Source organism: Cheilinus undulatus, linkage group 23 (assembly GCF_018320785.1).
Source record: "Cheilinus undulatus linkage group 23, ASM1832078v1, whole genome shotgun sequence".
Classification (NCBI taxonomy): domain Eukaryota; kingdom Metazoa; phylum Chordata; class Actinopteri; order Labriformes; family Labridae; genus Cheilinus; species Cheilinus undulatus.
The window spans coordinates 23,675,584-23,694,973 of NC_054887.1; the positions used below are offsets into that span (position 1 = coordinate 23,675,584).

Genomic DNA, 19,390 nt, shown 5'->3' on the forward strand with positions numbered 1-19,390 from the left:
AGTTATATTTTCCTCACAGGCCTCAGTTATTCTACTCTCCTCATAAGGAAGGTTAAAAGTATGATAAAGTTTTTGCCTCTGCAATACTAAAAATATTAAATATAAGTACTTCTTTCCTCTAAATGTTCCCCAAATTCAACATTGCATTGCTCTAAAACACAAATCTTTCCTTTAAAGTGATCAGAAACAAACTGAAATAGTCTTACCTTTCAAAAAAAGATGGAAGAATAAGACCCTGAAAAGCTTTTTTCCACTCTCACCATCAACAGAGCAGCAGTCTGTCCGCGCTCTCTGTTTAGGAAGTCTTGGCTCACAGATGAAAGTTTGAGAAGTCATTCTGCAACCATGTGATGTCAGGAGGAAGCAGCCTGAGGGAGGGCAGCCTGCGTCTTAGCACACATACACATAAACAGGCTGCTGCTCCTGCTCTGAGAGAGAGGAAGGGATGGTGGTCCAGAGATCTGGGCTTCTTGGAGGCTGCAGTGTTTACATCGTCTGTTACTATGACGTAAGCAGCCGCAGTAGCATGAATAATGTGGGTTTAAAGCTCCTGTGATGAGTTTTTATCTGGTTATGAAACCCACCCAAATTAGAGCTTATGAAAGGGATATTTCAGTATTGTTGAACTTGAGCTGTAGGAGGTACGTAGCAGTAGTAGTGGCATTAGCCTCCAGTGGTTCTAGTAAGCATTGCTCCCTTAAGAAGGACTCACTAGCCAGGAGGCTAGGCTATACAGAGAAACAGATGGGTACAGTTTCTCTGCAGAATTTAGTGAGCTTTTGTTATAAATGTGCCACAAAACAATGCTGGCTCCAACGTACACACTATCAAAACATTTTGAAGCATATAATTTTTTAATCCACAGAGCCTCTGTGTTTTGGTCTCTATTTTACAATGCAGGCTTTGGCTACTGTTTACGTGCTCTTGCATTGCAAAATAGTGACAAAAACTCAGAGGCTTTCTGGATGGAAAATTAAACGCTTCAGTTTTTTTTGATACTGTGCATGTTTGAGCCAACATTGTTTTGTGGCACATTATTATGAAAAACTCACTAAATATTGTAGAGAAACTGTACCCATCTGTTATGCTATATAGCTTAGCTTCCTGGCCCGTACAACCAGCTGAAATACTGAAATATCCCTTTAACCTCCTGTGACCCTGCACACATATGGCTTCCCAAAAACACATTAACAACTTCTGCCATCAGAATATTGGAAATAATTGTCCAGTATGTCCATAGAGGTCGAAGTAATTTGCTTTGAAAGTTGGGGGAATCTGCTTTAAAAATTTCAAAACAATATTTGTGGATATGTTTGTAAATTTTGGAGAGTTTGATTTGAGGTTTTTGGAGGAGGCACTTTGACATTTTTCGGGGAATTTATTTATAAATTTGGGGGGTATTTACTTTTGAAAATTTCCTTAATTTTTATGGAAATGTGATGGAATTATGGGAATTGCTTGGAAATATTCTGTAAATTTGAATGTAAACTTATATTTGTTATTTGAGGGGAATTTCATTGGAAATTTTGGACAGAATTTTCTCTGAAATTTTGTGGAATTTGCTTGAAATTTCAAGAATTTTCATTCAATTTTGGGCCTTCCTGAGATGTGTTGTGCTGTTTGTGAGCTTGTTTCAGAGCATAGAATAGAAAAAATATTTTGAGTTGTGCAGTAAGATAAGCCTAATGCCCTCATATACAGACATTATTATTAAATATCATAGTTTTAGGTCAATAATACACTCTGTACACTTTTTGTTTTCACTCAGGCTGTTATTGATTAAAAACGCCCCATTGAAACCAACTAAAATTACAATTTTTATCTTCCTGCCATCGTGGTTACATGCCAGGCTTTCATTCTGGAGCCATTGCTTAAAATATGCAGGTTTTCCTGTTCGTCACCAAATGTTTGCCATTTTCCCTTTGTTGGTACACTGGGGAAGTTGCATCCTTTTTCCTGGTTTTCTGTAGGTTTACTATTCTAACAATGAGAATCTTAAAAGCAAAAAAATTATGATACATAAACATCAAAATCATTGCTCATTTTAAACATGTTTCAGGCTGTGATAATCCTTTCAAGATAACCCAGTTTGCATGTAGTGTATGACCTGTTATATTTTTTTACATTACAAAAACAAGTGTTTTTAATACTGACATCTAAAGGGTCAAATTCCTAAAAATTAAAAATATTTGATATTTATGACTGAGGCTGATCCTGATTACAAAATTAATGCAAAACACGGATTAAAAAATAAAGTATTTTTTTTAATTGATATTTATGTATGGCGTCCATTTTTGGACACTTACAGCCCAAGTGTCACAGTTAATTAAATATTACAAGGTAAAAATGTGAACAGAAATCAAAGTTGTTGCTAATTCAGAACATATTTCAGTCTGCTATATTCCCCTTCAAGGAAATCCAATTTGCATTTAATATATGATTTTATTTTTTCTTTTACAAACTTCTGGGTTTTTGCATTTAAACTCACGTTTAAGGGTCAAATTCCCAAAAATCTATCAAAATCTTATCTTTTTAATCAGGAATGATCTTCAATTAATATTGATTTTGAAAAAGTGGATTTTTTTATGTTGAGAATTGTATTGCTATTTATATATCACTTCTATTTTTGGCCACTTACACCCTAAGTGTAACAATTTATTCAAATCTTGACATTGAATAAAAATCAAAGTTGCTGCTCATAATTACCATATATTAAGGCTGTAATGATTCTCTTCAAGGAAGCCCAAATAGCATGTAGTATATGAAAAATATCTAATTTCTTGTGTATTCTACATTATAAATCTCAGGGGTTTAGCACTAAAGCTGTCATTTAAAGGGTTAAATTCCCCCCCAAATCATCATTATATGATTTTAATGATCAGGTCTGATCTTCATTTTAAAAAAATGAACAGGCAAGAAGTTGTAAAAAACATCAAGTTTTATCAGTGTTATTGTTATTTATGTATGCTGTCATTTTTTAGTCACAAACCCCCTGAATGTAACTATTTATTTTACACCAACTGAGGGATTAGAGGAAGTTAGACCATGGGCATAGTCATACAGATTGACAATCTCTATGTCATAATTTCTGATGTGTCTTTGAGGTTAAAAAAGACACTTCGTTTGAAAACATCACTTACAAAAGCAGAGTACAAAATCAGCAGAGATAAAGGTTCCATATTGTCCATGAGAGGAGCCAAAATCATCATAAACCTCACATTATTTTTACCTTTTTTCACATAAAAGTTGATGAAAGCAATAATACTTGTTGGCTGCTAAATTCTTATTCAATAATTTTGTATTTGGTGCAATGGCAGTAAGCCTTGAACAGTTTTTTTATTGGTCATTTCAAAATAAAAGCACTTCTCAAGAAACTCATGATATCTTCATTTCCCCTCCCTTATTTTATGGCGCCCTCTTGTGGGGGAGGCTGAAAATGCACACTAGCATTAGGTGGTAGAATACAGTGAATTTTTGAATGTGAACTGACTAATCACCACCTTGATAGATTGAAAAAAGTTGATTGTTGTGTGAAAAGCACCCTCCTAAATGCCTTTTTTTAAACAATGTCTTTAACAAAGTAGTCAAACAGAGGCACGGCCCACTCTGATCCCACTGATGGTTCAGTCTCAGCACTGATGACAGTCATTTTCCAGTTCCTTGGATTTTTTGAAGCAAATACTCCATCTGGAGGTTCAGGTTAGGCTGTCCTTTCTTTGTCTTTTTGCTCAGCATCTGAAACGTCTCCTTCTTTTTCTGGTTGTATCTCTCGATGGCTTCCTCTCTCTGCTGCTTGTTCTTCAGGTACTCCTGTGATTGAACAAAAAAATGAATGCAAAGGAGGCAAAAACAGCAGCATCACACCACAGGTAATACAAAATATGAATTTTCATTTTGTGAAATTAACAATATTGAGGGAAAAAAGTGTGTCACCTCTTTCTTCTTTTTCCGTTTTTCCCTGATGGCCTCAAATTCTTCTTTTGTCTTCTGGAAGGACGTCTTCTTCAGCATTTTTTTCCTCATGCGGTTGCTGATTGGAAGACTGCAGCAGAGTAGTGTAGAAACGGTGTAAAGTTTATATATAAAACAAAACAAAAAGACTAAACTTTTTTTTTATTCAAACATTAATTCCCCTGAGGATGGAGACTGGGGTTGTTTCTAGTTCTAACTATTCTAAAGTCTGTAAGATGTGAATTAAAGTCAGATTAACAGACTAATCTGAAGGTGTAAAAACACTCAGAAAACAGTCAAAATCAAGCACCATTCATATTTAAAATCATCCACTGATTTAAAAATGTGACTAATGCTAGCTAAGTGTACTGCTGTTTGGAAAACCTCCATCAAGCCAGCAGCCACTTAAATAATGATGAGTGTCTATTCAGGTATTTACGGTACAGGTGCTTTAAGAGTCCAAAAAAGAGGAATAATGCCTGTATATAAGCAGCTGGCAATCAAAAAAGAAAAACAAAACATATTTATAAGAGACAGGCGAAAAAACATTACTTATAGTCATAACATCCCCACATTCTCCATCAAAATCTCTCGATCTTATGTGAGATTTACGTCATGCAGCAGCAACTCCACACCTCTCACCTTTCTTTCTCTGGAGCTGCCGGTACTTCTGCGTTCCCTGAGACAGAATCCGTCAGCTCTGATCCCCCTGTTGCCTCTGGATCCGGGTCACCAGCTTCCTCATTTTCACCTCTTTCTCCCTCCTCTTTCTCCAGAGCTTTCATTCTCAGTTTACTCCTGTTCATTCTATGAGTCCACGCCTCGTTCCTCAGCTTCTCTGCCTCTGCCACGTACAGATGTTTGAGGTGTTCTGGGTATTCCTCCTCGTACAGTGATTTCATCTTTGGGTTTTTTTTCTTTTCCTTCCGCAGCAGCTTGTTGTACTCATGTTTGACTTTCTGCTTCCTTTTAAAAGCAAAGCCCTGACCTAAAGACACAAAACACATGATTATCTCCACATAAAATCCTGTGGTTTTTCACACAAAAAACCTGTCAACTGTGTTGTTTTCTCTTTGATCCTCTGATCGACTGATGACCTGTGGCTTGTGATAAAGGATGAGACTTGATGTTGATACAGTGATGAGATACAGTCAGGAATTCATGCATAATGTTGTATTTTTTCAGCTGACTGGATGCTTTGCACATTTTTCCTCCAGGCTGGGTTGATCTGAATGATGTGATTGATACTTTTTTGCAGCAGCCTTTGCAAAAATAGCCCTGACGTGTATCTTGGAGCCAGATTGGAGCATGAGCAGTGGGACTTTGCAAGGTTTGTGCTTTGTGTGTGGATCACTGCATAATTGAAAATTAAGGGTAAGTGTGACATCACACTGAGGATATAGTGCGTTTCAAATACATAGCATGTGAGAAATCCCCAGAGATAAACTAGGTTTACCAGAAATTTGAAGCACAGGAAGAAGAGCACAAACAAGGTCATGCAAACACAACCCATGATGCACTGCTGCTCTCAATAGAGCTCGCCAGCCAGCCAGTGAATAGTTTACAATAAACGTACATAATTTTAAAAGTTTAAGAAACATCTCATTTTACTATGTTGCTGTTTTAAAAAAGGCTGGTTTTGGATGATGAAATCTTTTTATGGACTGAGGGTCCTGAGTGCTCATAGTGCTAACATGTTGCTAGTTAAAAACATAGCATGGACCAGACGTATGTAAACATTAATAAACACCAAAATTAAAAATATTCAGTGTAAAGTCATATTTATCGATAATAAATAGATGTGTAGTAGAAATATAAATATACAAATCCGTTCTGTTATAGTGTGTTTCCACCTATCCTTACCTTCCTTCACGCTCCCTTCGAATAATTTAGTCTCGGGGATCCATTTCCTCTTCTTCTTGACACCCTGTGTCTTGTTTTTTGAGTTCTTCCAGTTGCCATCTTCCCGTGTAAAATCCCCTTTCTTCATTTTTTGAGCTGTCGGTGCCATTTCGGTCCAATTTTCCCTGGAAAAGCTAAATGTTTACAGCGTTTATGTGGGACTTCAGCTGCATGCCTTCATTGCACGCACGCGGAGAGATGACGCATGCAGTGCAGACATGGCAATCGATTACCGAGCACCCAGACCCTCTCAACCCGGTGAGGAAAAGGATAGAGTCGATGTACAAAATTGGCAATGGGAAATGGGCTTGTCGTAAAACTAGCATATCTACACAGTATAAAAATCGAAACAACGTTTAGTGTACTAAGATATTCAGTAAAAACACAACATACACGAACGCCTCATTGACTGTTTTCACACTCCAATGCCGCGATACGTCAATGTGGCCGCCATATTGCCAGAGGCAAGGCGTCCTCATAAACATGTACGGGTATAGGAGGGATTTATGGGTCTACTGAATAAAAGGCATTCACTTTCACATAAAACGGATTTTGATTAATCGGTTTAGCACTTAATAGTCATTATACAAGTAAGTAATAATAATGAAAATCCCAAACACACAAAAATAAACGAGGTTTGTAAAATAAAAACACTGAGACTTATAGTGGGCTAAGCAGTGGGCTTAAAGAATAATATCGACCAGCTGTATTACATAATATATTATTATATTACAACTATATTAGCTTTATCAGTATTTACTTTGCCAGCATAGCTTTCATAGCTGCATTGGAGTTAGTTCATGGAGGATGTTTTTGCTTGTATTTCTGTCCTGACAGTGGTGAGGTCAGACAGCAGTAGCCTGCAGACATCTGAGAGGTGGTTTGCACACTCTGTTAAGAGAAACACCAAGTAATGTTTTGAGTGCATCTTCAGGATTAATTTTCTTTCATCATTATGTCACAAACACAGGAATAAAGGGTGCTATTTTTACATTTAGCCAAAAATATTATTGTTAGGACAATAGGGCTTCACTCTGGTGGTGGCCTCCATCTTCAGTGTTCAAGGAGCAGGAAAACAGAGTTGGTTACCTGTAATTTGAGCATTAAACAGAACATTTATCAAATGGTCTAAAATATAAATGCAAGTGTTCCCCATAAGGCATGCGCAACTCTAGAAGCAGACAGAGCAGGCCTCTGAAAATGGAAAAAAAATGCACGGTAAGAAACTTTGACACTATAAATATTTTCTATATTTTGTATAGAAAAACACCAATGTTCCATACTGGAGAATTCAAATAAATAGTCTGCATGTAGGCTGCAGTTTTGTGCAAGGTTTTCTGGGTAGTGAAGTCATATGCCTACACTGCACTGGTCATGTTGTTTCATCTGTGAGACCTTTTCAAACTTACACCCAAATGTAGTTTTAGCAAAGAGGAGTCTGATGAGAGTATATATGAAAATATGAGGGAAGAGGAACAATGGAGCTAGTTGACATTACTACCCAGAATGCATTGCACAAAATGGCAACCTGCGTGGGAAACTTTACTTCATTAACAAGGTTGCAAATGCAAACAGTGTGGCATTTAGATCTAAGTCAAACATAAAATTTAGGCACAGGTGCATGTTCAATATAATTAGGTCAAATTTCAAAATAGAAAATTAGATAATAATAAATAAGCAGTGCACACACAAAAAAAGAAAGAAAATAAAGTACTAGGGCTTTTCTTGTAGTTTGTATTCCTCTATAGTGTCCATAAGTTTCCTTACCTTCATGGGAAACTATTTTGAATTTTCTCCAATATGGAACTGAGATGTTTTTACCCCTTAATGTAGATCTGTTATACATAAGACAGAGTGTTGACTTAATAAAGGTAATAGGCATGTTTAATGTTTCCTCTGTATAATATACCCTGATATTGTATCATTGTTTTTTGTGATGTTTTTGTTTAGTAATGTATAGTGTTGTGTATTTTTGTCATTGTAAACTCCGCCGACCAGCAGGGGGCGACAAACTCCAGAGAGCGGGGACACAGCCGAGCTGAGGCGGCGTCACCAACGTCGAGGAAGTCTGAAATGTATGGCTGTCATGTGTCATGCAGTCGAGCTGGTAGTCAGCTGACATATTCAGGTCGCTTGCGATGTTTACTTTCCCTGTTTAGTGCGTTAACTTGCGTTTTTTGAATGAATGCATCGCTATGCTTCGCCCAGGAGAACCATGGTAGTCGTGAACTCGGTGCTGAAGCTGTTACAGAGGCAGACGTACACCTGTCTGTCCCACCGATATGGGCTCTACCTCTGCTTCGGGGGGCTCGTTCTCATGATAGTTTCCGCCTTTCAGTTTGGAGAGGTAGGTCACTCCGTTTCCTTTACCCCAGCCACTGTATAGCCGTTTTAACGGTTGTTTACTCAGCTTAGTGAACCGTTTACCCCAGCTGTTTTTAGTGTAGGCTCGTTTTGAATTGAGGCACTGCCGCACCAGATCCCTGTCAGATAATGGGCTGTTTAAAGTAATCTAGCTTGTAAATAAACCTGCATATCATTAGACATGTAGCTAAAACAAAATAGCAATAAATATTGTATGCTTGTTATTTCGGCATAATTAAAACATGAAGCTGTGCGTCTTTCACTTTAAAGCCTCAACGTTTCTCAAGAAATGGTCCCTTCATTCTGAGCCCCAACGTACTTGGTTTACCGGTATTTGTTTGTAACATTTTGATCCATTATTATTTCTATTTTTACTATAATTGATTGATTATTTAATGAGGTAAGAGTTGTTATAAAGGACCCCTAAAGTTGTACGACTTTGAGCTGTTTACCTGTGAAGATCCTGCTTGAACAAAGAAACTGATTTTTCTAGTATTGAGTATCTACCGATCAGATGTTCCCTTAGATTAGAGTTTCATTGGTGTTGTTTACTAAAATAACTTGAGTCAACAGACTAAGCACCAGAAGTCTCAAGCTTATTCATTTCAAATTAGTACAGCTAACATTGTTGTGAAATCAAATTACTACTCAGAACAGTGTAATAGCTCTGTTTCACTTTAATAATAAGTCAAAATAAAGTTACATATTCACATAGTGCAGTGTTTGAATTTAATCAGAATCAAAAGTCCACTTAAAGTGGTCAAATCAGCTTGACCTGAAAACATGAATTAAAAAGGGAATTCAAATAACCCAGCTTAAAAGGATAGGAATAGCGTCAAAAACAAATGAATCAGATTTAAATCAACAATCCTTGTTCAAATGTTGCCGTTTAACCTGAGATGTGAATGAAAACATCTGAATATCAAATACAAGGCACTCTTGTTATCACAGCCCAGTTTCTGAAGTACAACTGGAGCTGCTGCAGAACTTTTTCCTCACTCTTATTTCTTTAACACGGTTACCTTAAAATAAAGTAAACGTTCTTGTTTGGGAAAGCCAACATCTCTATCACCTTAGATCTGTTTTGCTTTATTTCTCACTTGAGGATATTTATCTTTCTTCTTAAAATCCAGAGTTTATAGCTTCAGTAGGGATGAGTATCGAAATCCAGTACCAACATAATACCAGTACCAACACATCTGATACCTGACAGACCGAATTACAACACAAATAGTTATACTACCTCTGCCTCCCCAGTGTGACCCCCTTCCATCCCCAAAGACAAGAAGTATGTTATGGACTTTAAGTGATTTGTGTGTCCTATGGTTGACTAGCATCTAGTGAATATATTTCTATCAATCATTTAAGATACCCAGACAGCTTTTTTTCTCCTGCTGACTTTCAACTCTTTTTAAAAATCTCAAAAGTATCAATTCAGACACCTTATAAAACATATCAGTTTAGCAGTGGTATCAGGAAAAAAACATAACATACCCAACCCTATGCTTCCTTCTCCTCTGTTGTTAAAGTGAATCACCGTATGCTGTTGCATGTTTAGATCAGAGATGTTGGATCAAATTGGTAGTATTAGTAGTGCACAGCCCTGCTGCTACTGCCTCGCTTAGCTCTCAAGTTTGAAGTATTTCCATACCGCTGACTTTTTAGCCATGGGGTGGCTAACGTTGCTACTTCTGCTCTGGCGCATTTATGGCCTGTTGCAAATTGTGCTCAGTTCACGGCAGGTGCTGTAAATGATTGGCTGAGCTGATTGGATCAGAGTGGTGGAGATCAAACCATTAAAATGCTCATATCAGCTATGATCTGATACATGTGATCAGGATCGGGACACCCCTTGTTCAATGTTTTACAATAAGACGGAGCTAATAACTTTAGCAAGAACAAAGAAGAGAGTCAACCTCATAGCAAGGCAATGCATACTGAAGAAAAATACACTCTAAGCCCCTTTTAGGAACTCCTAAAAAAAAAATCGCAGGCAAGAACTCAAATTCAGTGGATAACTTCACTCGTGGTGCAAATATGTCTCACATAAAAATAAATAAAAATAAACTGGAAATATGAGCAAAAGAGCCCCATATGGAACCGCTGTACAACAGGGAATATCCAAACACATCCTAAACAAATATTGACATCTAAACACTCTGCCCAAGGCATGGTTGTCTCTCTACGTGCTACTTTGTAGTAACAGAAGCAGAAAAGCAGATGGATATTACACTCATCTAAAAGTACAGTTATCTAGTTAAAACTGTGCCCAACCCCTGAGTATACACTACTTTCCATTATGTTGTATCATTTCCTTTCTCTTCATTTAGGTGGTGGTGGAGTGGAGTCGGGACCAGTATCATGTGCTGTTTGATTCCTATAGGGACAATGTTGGTGGAAAATCATTTCAAAGCAGGTGAGTAAAGAGAAGCTCTGTGCTTCTTATGAATGCTATTTTTAACCTATTACAAAAAAAACACGTCAGTATCACCACTGTGTCACTGTTGATGCCTATTTTTGTCGCTATCTCTCAGAATCTTCCTGAGTTGGTCTCAGAAGTCATAAATAAATATATAAAAGAGCACCCTGCAGAAGCCTATCTTAATGCCACTTAAGACTGTCTGTACCCTTCCTTTTCCTTCAGAGGAATCCCAAAGAACTAGACGAGGTGTAACCATGCATGAGCAAAATCTAAACTAAGACAAGAGGAAATTTTGCACTGGGGAATGGAAACAGGGTCAGGGCTTTGCAGTTTGAGCGCTGTCCTGAGTGATATGAGCGTTTTTATTTTTGTAGGCTCTGTCTGCCTATGCCTATTGACGTGGTGTACACATGGGTGAACGGCACAGACACGGCTCTGCTGAAGGAGCTGAAGGCGGTCAAAGAGCAACTGGAGGAGGAACAGAGAGCTCTGAGGTAGTGTGTGACTGCATTGTTTGTGCAAGAGAAGTAGAACAGTGAAACTAAGCATTTCGAAGCAAATACCCTCAAGTACTTTCAGGTTTTTTTTTTAATGAGTACAGTCAAATGAAACGTGTAGCATTGCCACTCTGACTCTTCAGACATTGCCCCAGAAGAAGAGAGACCAAAGGTTGGAATATCCCAGGGGAGAGTTATTTTGCTTGTTGATCTTTCCCTCTTTTCTCTTCAAAGTTTTGGAAAACTAAAGTACATCTTATCTTATTTTTTTAAGCGTGGTAGAAAAGGTTAGAATATTGAAGGTATACTGTTTTCTTGTAATGCAGAGGGCTGTAGCATATCATTGAAATAATCTGTTTTTATTTTTTGATTCACTCAGGGAACGTCTGGGGAAAAATTCAAGTGAGACAACTGAAGTGCCAAAAGACAGGTGAGTCTGGAGATATTCTAGTAAATTTTGTAAAATCAAAACTAAATAGATTAATAGAACAGTTGTTATATCATGAATTATCTGTGTTCTGGAAAGCTGAGTTCAATTTCACTAGCCAAACCCAGCCCTGATTGCTGCCAGAATCAAGAAATCCCTTAACTAGAGCCTGTCTGACAAAGTGAGGTAGGCTGAAAGATCTTATAAAAACAACACATCATGCTGCAATCAAAAGAAATTCAAGAATAGATGAGAAACAAAGGCACTGTCATTTAACAGTCTGGAGGGACTTACAAAGCCATTTCTAAGGCTTTTGGACTCCAGTGAACCGTGCTGAGAGCCATTTCCCACAAATGGAGAAAACTTGTACCTGTAGTGAACCTTCCCAGGAGTGGCCGGCCGACCAAAATTACTCCAAAAGTGAATTGTCAACTCAAATAGGAGGTCACAAAGGAACCCTAAACAACATCTAAAGACCTGCTGGTCATGGTGTGAGCTATTATCCACAAATGGAGAAAACTTGTACCAGCGGCAAATCTTCCCGTGAGTAGCAGTCCTACCAAAATTACTCCAAGAGAGTGCATTGACGACTCATCCTGGAGGTCCCAAAACAACATCTAAAGACCTTTTGGGAATGGTGAGAGCCATTATCCAAAAATGGGAAAAATTTGGAACTGTAATGAACTTTCCCAGCAATGGCCCTCCTACCAAAATTACTCCAAGAGGGCATTGATGGCTCATCCGGGAAGTCTTAAAAGAGCCCAAAACAACATCTAAAGACCTGCTGGTCATGGTTCGAGCCATTGTCCACAAATGGAGAAAACTTGGAACAGGTATGGACCTTCCCAGGACTGGCCGTCCTACCAGAATTACTCCAAGAGGGCACAGCATCCATGGGAGACTTGCAAGGCCGAAACCACTGCTGACCAGAAAGAACAAGAAGCCTCATTTCACATTTGCCAAAAACATCTTTATGATCATCTAAAGACCTGCTGGCCTCACTTCACTCAGCTAAGGTCAGTGTTCATGACTCAACAACAAGAAAAAGACTGGGAAAGATGACATTCATGGGAGAATTCCAAGGCCAAAACCACTGTTGAGCAAAATGAAAGCAAAGGCTTGTTTAACATTTGCAAAAAACATCTTGCTGATGCCCCAGGCTTTGGGGGAAATATTCTGTGGACTGGCGAGACAAAAGTTGAACTTTTTTGGAAGGTGTTGCCCCGTTACATCTGATGTAACTCAGCATTTCATGAAAAGAACATCACACCAACAGTCGAACATGGTGGTAATCTCATGGCTGCTTGGCATAATTGATGGAACCATGAATTCTATAACCTGACACGCCAGATGGATTTGTTTCACACGTCCATCTAGAAAACCTTTGATGTACTATGTTTGGAAAAGGGCAGAGCCTTAAAAAAACAAACTAGGAGGGTGATTGGAGGAACGTTCTGTCTATCACATCTTTACGGGCCAATCAGAGCAACTAAACACATGAAGTCATCGCCACTACCGAGGAATAAACTTCATATAGAACTGCATATTGTGAACCATGGTGACTGTAAACATGTTGGTACACGACTTTTGTCATTTTTGAAAAGAAAACAACTTAATGCTGTTCTTTGTTCTTTTATTAACAAAGAAATGTCGTCAAGTTCTGATAAAACTGGCACTTTAGCAGCATCCACACTAATGTCTTCCGCCATAATTGCACCAGCCTCCTGTTGCTGCTTGCTTACGTCATGACTCCGCCGCGCCCAAAAGTATTGCCCCTCGTTGCTGATTGGTCCTGCCACTTTCCAGCCAGGCCCAAATGGTTCAGCTGGAGCTTTGCAAGATGGATTCGCCAGTGAGAAACACGGAAATGGGCATACCCATCTGTTTTGCAAGGTTATGAATTCTGCTCTCTACCTGAAACTCCTGAGGGAGAATGTCCAGCCATTAGTTCATGACCTCAAGCTCAAACACACTTGAGTTATGCAGCAGGAAAATGATCCGAAATACACCAGGAAGTCCACCTCTGAACAGCTTAAAAAATGGCAGTTTTGGAGTGGTCTGAAACAAGCTGTTTATGCTTGAAAACCCTAAAATGTGGCTGAGTTTAAACATTTCTGCAAACAAGAGTGGGTGAACATTCCTCCACAGTAATGTGAAAGACTCATTGCCAGTTATCACCAACGCTTGCATGTAGCTGTTACCACCAAGGGCAGCACAACCAGTTATTAGGTTTAGGGATCAATTAGTTCTTCACACAGGGTCAGATAGGTTTGGATGGCTTTTTTCCCTTAAAGCTGGGTGAATGCTTTTTCACAGCACTGTGTGGGATATAGATGTTGAATTGCAGAGCTAATGTGGGTTATACCACGAGGAGATGAAATCCAAACTCTTGACAGGTGTTATGTAGGTATATACTAAGCAAGACAGGAGGTGGGCTATGCTCAACTAGGGGGAAATGAAGATGAAGCATTTTTTAAAAGATATATATTATTGAATGTCAAATGATCAGCTCTGGAGAAGACTTCAGGGTTGCAATTTCCTGTTTTGACCACCAAAGTGCCCCCCCCACACACATATACACACACACACTTCTGTGAGTCTTAACTGCTCACCCAGAAGTTCTCGTTGCAACATTCCCACAAAGGAAACTGTTTGCTGAAGGTGTTACCATGACTCATTTGACACGTTTAAAGTGCAATACCACAAGTTCGAGAAGTTTATCTGATAGCAAAGATAAATTAATTAAACATGATGTCTCTCTTCCTGTGTTTTGTTTTCAGTGTTAAACCAGAATGTCTGCTGTCTCACTGCATCCTGGCGCCCATGCTGGCTCTGGACCCTGCTCTGCCAGCCAACGTCACGCTCAAAGAGCTGCCGACACTCTCGCCTGCCTTCTCTGCCGCCAAAGAGCTGCTGCTGATGAGCAAACCCTTCCAGCCGTCCACCACCGCCTCTGTGGTCGTCTTTCATTCGCAAGCTGATGGTAAAATACTCTAAAGTAGGAAATAAGATGAGAAAATGAAGGTTTAAAGCAGCATGTAGGAAAAATGACTAAGGGTTTTGAAAGCTGAACGCAGCACAGATTATCACAAATATAGGAAAAAATTTAAGTGCAAAAAATGTTATTGGCAGTCTGATTAATGAGTAACCAGGGTGTGAGAAATCTGCAGTGTGTGGGCAAGAATTCAACATCACAGAAACAGCTGCAGCATGATGGAGGAAAATGTGAAGTTGATGATTTACAAGAAAACAGAGTTATTTATGGCATGTTTTATTTAAAAAGGCTCCCAAAAGGGCTTCAGAATATTTACAGCACAGCATAAACAGCTAAAAAATTTATTAGGAATTTAATTATTTAGGACAAAGAAACAGTAAGAGGTTTTCTTTTTGGCAAGATATGCTATCTAGACAAAAGTATTCATCCGCCTGACGATTACACCAACGGGGACTGTAATGATATTATATTCAAATACAGACTCAACCTCAGGCCCTGTCCACACTGAGACAAATTCAGGGGTATATGCAGAAGTTTTTAGTCGTTTTGGCGTTTCATCTTTGTAAGTCCCTCAAGACAGAAATGGCATTTTGGGAGGCCGTAAATGCTACTTTTTGAAACCAGGTCCCCGTCCCGTTTGTGGACAGCCATCCGCATCTTTCTTGAAATGATTACGTCACACATAGCGTAGCACACTTATGCCGCAGGCGCATGTCGAACCAAAACAGCAATGGCGGATTACAGGGTTGTGTTTGTGCAGCAGAAGCCATTGAGCTTATTATGACTTTTACATCAAAATCTGATGTTTCTTTATCACCATGGCGAACAGAATACACCAGATGTTCTTAAAGCCAATGCAGAGAACAACCAGAAGGGCAACTAGGAGAAAGTTTGTGTCAGTTTTCTGTGATCTTCTTCTCTCTTTTGGTGCATTTCCATGGCAGTGTTACAGCGCCACTTACGGGCTTGGCATAGATACTACAGCGTTTTCAGTCGTGTTCAGTTGTTCCGTGCTTACGTGGACATTTCCTGAAATAACCTCGTATGTACAGAAAACTTTTTCAAAACCAAACAGAAAGATAACGTTTTCATTTCCGCATGGACAAGGCCTCAGACTCGCCCATCTGGCTGCCATACAACTGCCATACATGTTTCCACTGCTCCACAGTTCAGTGTAAATATGCCTTACACCACTGGAGAAAATGCCTCAAAGGGTGCTCAAGATATTTTATCTTTCATCTGACAAGTCAAAAACACGATGCCTAGGGCAGTAGTTTTCAAAACGTTTTTGGCCCAAGGCACACCATATTCATGTCCTTGCAAAATAGCCTCTTAAACACATGTCCCAACTGAAAATCATTTTAGTTACATTCTTTCTATGGTATCCTGACAGCCTGTGAGCAACTGAGTTCAATGCAGCTTAATGGAACAAGGTTTTTCCCCCAACATCCTATTCTTATTTTCCTCTCTGTTGCTCATATTGAGATGGACAAGTAACAAGGAAAGAGGTTGCACAGAGGATGACAAGGCTCCAGGAGTGTCCTACCAGAAGATATTCTTAATTTTCTTCAACTTTCCTCACTCACCAAACTTGTTAGCTTGTTTTACAAAGTGGAGAGTGTGATGCATGAATAGTATCCATTTCTGAAATGTTATGGTCTGACTTGTGCTAACATAGAGAGAAAACTATGTAGCTCACAGCTGTTAAGAGCCTATTCAATACAAGGCACCATACCTGCAATTCTCCACTTTCAAAGTAAAAGCATGAGATGTCATGTTTTTACATGGGGAAAACACTCAATATACAGGGCAGAGAAATGCAGATTTAACAGATGACAGACGGACAGTGAGCATGCAATGCTGCATGACAGAATCTTTAGTTGCTGTATAGTTGTAGTAATAATGTATGGTTATACAACTTTTCAAATGCACCTAGACTTAACTCACAACATCTGAGAACCACTGGCATACACGCTGGCATAGAGGCTTAGAAAGTTTGAAAGGAGACAACTTTAAATCAGAGTTAATAAAAGTAAAAAATATTTGCAACAGTTCAATAAACAAGCCAATGAATACAAGCAATAAAGACATCAGGGACTGGACATAAGGAGAGTAAAACTGTCAACAAAGGTCAAGTCTCTCAGGCAGACAGTTATCAGGCATCAAATATCTTCATTTTTTAAATAAAATAGAAAATCAAATTACACACTTCAAATGCAGTTGTTATGACTCAGTTTAACCCAGTAAAAGCAGCAGGAACTTATCTATTTTTGTACTACGTAATTTGCTGGAATACCATGTAAAATGGGTTGTACACAGAAAGTTAAACAACAAAAGTCAAATTGCTTATACTTGCTGATAAAGCAGATGTCAGTGCTGTCTCCGTTTGGTGTTTGGCCATGTATTTTCTGTTTCCCTGGTCAGTCTGGTTTGTCTGGTTTAAGGACTTATGGGTAATTTAACCTAGCAGCAAGTAAGTAAGTAAACTGTTTTTAATACATTGATTGATTAGATCACAATGTCAGGGTTCTCAAGAAAAACAGTGAAGGAAAACACATCAGGTAAGCGCTCCTCTTCTTGCAAGAGTGGCTGCAAAAAGACAGCTCTGGTCTGTGATAGAGAAATTGATAAATACATTAGAAATGACAGGGCTTGTTTTAAGGTAATGGAAACAGAAACAAAGTAGAGTTTCAGGGGATGAAATTGAAATAGAAACGTACGTTATTTCACTTACAACACAGAGCTGAAGATAGATAAAGCTTCATATCTAATATTTTTCTAACTATGCTGCCCCTTTTAATTGTTCTTTACAGCTGATAAAGCGTATACAGATGTGTCCACAGAGGACCAGAAGTTCTCCGCTTCCAGATGTTACCTGGTGAGTCACATGAATGTTTTTTTGTATTAAAAGCTAATTAAACAGTTCAATAAAGCAACAAATCACTCTAATGTCTTTCTTGCTGTGATAGCGCAGCCTTCTTTTGTGTATATGTGACAGTTAATTGAACACCCCAATGTGTAATTATGGATAAGTCATGTGTGTATTTGTGCTGTTTGTTCTGCAGACTACCGATAAAGAGGCTCCGGGTCTGATCAAGATGCAGTCTCTGGCTTATCTGAGTGGCTTCCCGGCATCCTTTAAGGAGACGGAGCAGCTGAGAGTCAAACTGCCGTCTGTAATCAACAGCAAGATCAAACAGGTGAAGCAGACACTCTGATGTATCACTCTGTGAACGACTGAAACTCTTGTTGCACCAATGTGCTACAGAGTGGAGGCTCTCACCATTATATATGATCTTTGATAATAATTACCCATGCAGATGAAATCGGCAGGGGGTTATGTAAAGGGTTCCATATCTTTGTTTGTTTCTTTGTTTGTATGTGTACAAGATAACTCAAGAACGAAAGTCAGATCTTCACCAAACTTTCAGGGAATATTTGGGATGGTGACAGGGAAGAATCGATTAGATTTTGGTGATGATCTGCGCACCCGTTCGGTTTTTCTCAGACTTCGAAATTTTGAACACCATAGTAATCAATGGGAGCGTAAGTTCCTCGGTGGCGCTGCTTAGGCGTGGGTCTGCCGCCTCAGACGGCCATTCTAGTTGATTATGTAGTTTCAGCTGATCAGAAGTGTAGAAGTGAAATAGTAACGGCTACATAAAAGTCAGCAAAAGCCTGATTATTGTAGGGTTCTAAGGATTATACTGCCAGATTTTCCTGTGGTGTGAAGCAGAAGTGGAAGAAGTACAGGAAGACATACTCAAGTAAAAGCACAGTTACTTTGTTCAAATGTACTGTAGTAGTGGTAAAAGTACAGGTCTAGAAATCTACTCAAGTAAAGATAGACAGTAGATATTTCAAAGTGTTCTCAAAGTACTGAGTAGCTACTTTTGATACCTAAACGGCTTGTACAGTAAGATATGATTTTTCCTTAAAGACCCTGTAAAATGAAATCCAGAATTTGTGTCTTAACACACTAGATTTGCTGGAATACAGTTGCTGTAAACATGTGAAAACACTCATATCTACATGAGACTTAATTTTGGATTTAGTTGTTGGCACAAAGCTTGGATTTCCTCATTTTGGCTTTTAGTTTTAATATTGTTGCCAGTACTTTGTATTTCTTTAAATGTGATAGAGTACAATAAATAAAAGTAAAATGACTGATTTTAAAAGTATAAGTACACAAAAATGCTTCTCAATTGTAGTGGTCTGAGTAAATGTAATTAGAACCTTTCCACCCCTGGTGTGTTAAGAGAGATATTTTTCTCTCCAGTCTTCTCAGAAGAAAATCAGATCTGCTATGACTTGAAATTGAAAATAAGTTAATTTTTTACAAACAGAAATCCTGTTGTGTGGGGATGCAAGCTGACCGAAGGAGGAAGCACAACAACAGCCGTGTAAACAAGCAGAATAAAATTAGATGGATCAGAAATGGAGGCCCAACTTCTTGATTTGTGGCGACATCATGAGTGTTTACACAACGTGGCTGGTAAAACCTGCTGAATTGACAAAGGGAGGAGTTGGACTGAGATTACTATCATAATGGATGTAGCTAACAGCTAATGACATGTAGCATGTTTACTTTAAAGTCACATCTGATGCAGGTGAGTTTTTAGATCCTGGTTGCAGTCCTGTGATTGACCTGTCCAGGTTGTACCCCGCCTCTCACCCACTAAAGAAAATACCAGAATAAATGAATAGATATGAAGACATTATTGGTCAATTAGGATATTGTAGAACACCGAAAGGTGTCTGATGAGGAGGAAGTTTACCTTTGCGTCCAGCAGGTGGCGGAGTCGCACAGTAAATGAATGTAAGGTGAACAC

At 38.8% G+C, this 19,390-nt stretch overlaps 2 protein-coding genes across 3 annotated transcripts in view; one reads left to right on the top strand and one right to left on the bottom strand.

Moving 5' to 3' along the window:
- Nucleotides 1-2,920: 2,920 nt before the first annotated feature.
- ccdc59 (coiled-coil domain containing 59) lies at nt 2,921-6,041 on the bottom strand. The gene is made up of 4 exons (XM_041780840.1): nt 5,815-6,041; nt 4,594-4,939; nt 3,934-4,042; nt 2,921-3,810 (listed from the first exon to the last, which is right to left on the bottom strand). The coding sequence occupies exons 1-4, from the start codon at nt 5,960-5,962 to the stop codon at nt 3,646-3,648; spliced, it is 768 nt and encodes a 255-aa protein (XP_041636774.1). The 5' UTR covers nt 5,963-6,041; the 3' UTR covers nt 2,921-3,645.
- A 1,899-nt stretch (nt 6,042-7,940) lies between these two features.
- The window catches only part of gnptab (N-acetylglucosamine-1-phosphate transferase subunits alpha and beta), a 37,421-nt gene continuing 25,971 nt past the window's right edge, over nt 7,941-19,390 (top strand). For both annotated transcript variants that reach the window (XM_041781004.1, XM_041781005.1), the window contains exons 1-7: nt 7,941-8,200; nt 10,548-10,633; nt 11,014-11,133; nt 11,516-11,566; nt 14,344-14,546; nt 17,372-17,436; nt 17,624-17,758. In XM_041781004.1, coding sequence (XP_041636938.1) covers nt 8,039-8,200; nt 10,548-10,633; nt 11,014-11,133; nt 11,516-11,566; nt 14,344-14,546; nt 17,372-17,436; nt 17,624-17,758 — 822 coding nt within the window. In that variant the 5' untranslated portion in view covers nt 7,941-8,038. The remainder of the gene's footprint in view (nt 8,201-10,547; nt 10,634-11,013; nt 11,134-11,515; nt 11,567-14,343; nt 14,547-17,371; nt 17,437-17,623; nt 17,759-19,390) is intronic.